General features: G+C 49.9%; 1 protein-coding gene across 11 annotated transcripts in view; it reads left to right on the top strand.

Moving 5' to 3' along the window:
* The window catches only part of RBFOX2 (RNA binding fox-1 homolog 2), a 554,363-nt gene that overhangs the window by 424,713 nt on the left and 127,150 nt on the right, over positions 1–2,500 (top strand). Inside the window, exon 1 of one of the 11 annotated variants that reach the window (XM_053721370.1) lies at positions 948–1,508. The exons of the other annotated variants lie outside the window; for them this stretch is intronic. Coding sequence (XP_053577345.1) covers positions 1,482–1,508 — 27 coding nt within the window. The 5' untranslated portion in view covers positions 948–1,481. Of the gene's footprint in view, positions 1–947; positions 1,509–2,500 lie in introns of those variants that run through there. 11 annotated transcript variants of the gene reach the window in all.

The following is a 2,500-nucleotide window of genomic DNA, read 5'->3' as shown; positions in this document are numbered from 1 at the left end:
CTCCTTCCCCCTCAACCTCTCTCCTTCCCCCTCAACCTCTCTCCTTCCCCCTCTACCTCTCTCCTTCCCCCTCTACCTCTCTCCTTCCCCCTCACCTTCCCCCTCTACCTCTCTCCTTCCCCCTCACCTTCCCCCTCTACCTCTCTCCTTCCCCCCCTCACCTTCCCCCTCTACCTCTCTCCTTCCCCCCCTCACCTTCCCCCTCTACCTCTCTCCTTCCCCCCCTCACCTTCCCCCTCTACCTCTCTCCTTCCCCCTCTACCTCTCTCCTTCCCCCTCTCCTTCCCCCTCTACCTCTCACCTTCCCCCTCTCCTTTCCCCTCTACCTCTCACCTTCCCCCTCACCTTCCCCCTCTACCTCTCTTCTTCCCCCTCACCTTCCACCTCTACCTCTCTCCTTCCCCCTCTACCTCTCTCCTTCCTCCTCTACCTCTCTCCTTCCTCCTCTATCCTTCCCCCTCTCTCCTTCCCCCCTCTACCTCTCTCCTTCCCCCCTCTACCACTCACCTTCCTCCTCTCTCCTCCCCCCTCTCACTTTCCTCCTCTACCTCTCTCCTTTCCCCTCTACCTCTCTCCTTCCTCCTCTATCCTTCCCCCTCTACCTCCTCTATCCTTCCCCCTCTACCTCTCTCCTTCCCCCTCTACCTCTCTCCTTCCCCCTCTACCTCACACCTTCCCCCTCACCTTTCCCCTCTACCTCTCTCCTTCCTCCTCTATCTTTCTCCCTCTACCTCTCTCCTTCCCCCTCTACCCCTCTCCTTCCTCCTCTATCCTTCCCCCTCTACCTCTCTCCTTCCCCCCTCTACCACTCACCTTCCTCCTCTCTCCTCCCCCCTCTCACTTTCCTCCTCTACCTCTCTCCTTCCCCCTCTCTCTCTCCTCCCCCCCTCTCACATTCCCTCTCTACCTCTTTCCTCCCCCCTCTACCTCTTTCCTCCCCCCTCTCACCTTTCTCCTCTCTCCTCCCCCCTCTCACTTTCCTCCTCTCCCTCTTTCCTTAGCCTCCTTCTCTGTGACTTTTCACCCTGCCCATGCCATTCCTTGGTGCATGTTCCCTTTGTACGTATCTCACCCACCTCTCATGTCTGCTTTCACTCATTTATCCCCCAATCTGCTTCCATTTGCCTTTCCTTCCCCTCTGCTTTTTCTCCCAGGTCTGTCTTCCCCCTCCCCGCCCATCTCTCCTGTTTCTTTGCCATGTGTAATGAGAGCTCTCCCTTGCAGCCAGGCAGGGGGGAAGGGAGGGGATGGGACACAGCAGAGAGAGCAGGGGGAGGAGTGGCTGAGCAGTGATAAATTACCCCTGGTGTCAGAAGGAGGAGTCTAATCCTGCGAGAAAGAGAGGGTGAAAGAAAGATAGGGAGGAAGAAGGGAAAGAGACAGACACAAGGACAAAGAATTGCTCCTGAATCCCATCAGATCCCCAGTACCCTGTGCCAAGGAACGCTCTCTGCCTCCACCTGAGCCACCTTTGCTGGTTTATGGAGAAGAATAAAATGGTTTTGCAGGTAAGTGTCTGTGGTCAGTGGGCTTCCCTCCTCCCCTCTCCCCATCCTTTGTGTCTGCCTTTGTTTCAGGCTGTAATTAGTACCATGTGGGGTCTTTCCTGCCCCCCTTACATTTAGGAAAACAGTGATCACTCCCCATTTGGATTTTGTGTTTTGTTTTATTCCTTTTATAGTGTAATAAAAAATCTCCTTATATTGAAGCATAGAATGTTGTTAATGCTGATGAGACACCAATATAGTGAGCAAGCTGCGTCATGTGATCCATATTGTATCAATATTCTCTTGTTTATGTTGTGATGCGTTATTGTACAAATGGATGGGTTTGCCTCGGTTATAGCTTCACGTTTTACCGTTTGTGTGCGTAAATAAGCAAGGGAGGTGAATATATGTGTGTGTGTATATTGTCATTGTACAGCAGTGTGCTTGTCACTGTGCAGTACACACATTACATACACACAGATACACAATAATATAGGTGTGTGTATATTCTCATTATACAGCAGTGTGCTTGTCACTGTGCAGTACACACATTACATACACAGATACACAATAATATAGGTGTGTGTATATTGTCATTGTACAGCAGTGTGCTTGTCACTGTGCAGTACACACACATGCACAGATACACAATAATATAGGTGTGTGTATATTGTCATTGTACAGCAGTGTGCTTGTCACTGTGCAGTACACACATTACATACACAGATACACAATAATATAGGTGTGTGTATATTGTCATTGTACAGCAGTGTGCTTGTCACTGTGCAGTACACACACATACACAGATACACAATAATATAGGTGTGTGTATATTCTCATTGTACGGCAGTGTGCTTGTCACTGTGCAGTACACACACATACACAGATACACAATAATATAGGTGTGTGTATATTCTCATTGTACGGCAGTGTGCTTGTCACTGTGCAGTACACACACATACACAGATACACAATAATATAGGTGTGTGTATATTCTCATTATACAGCAGTGT

This window comes from Bombina bombina, chromosome 7 (assembly GCF_027579735.1).
Source record: "Bombina bombina isolate aBomBom1 chromosome 7, aBomBom1.pri, whole genome shotgun sequence".
NCBI classification, from domain to species: domain Eukaryota; kingdom Metazoa; phylum Chordata; class Amphibia; order Anura; family Bombinatoridae; genus Bombina; species Bombina bombina.
Note: the sequence above shows the minus strand (reverse complement) of the source record. Positions and strands in the feature narration are given on the sequence as shown.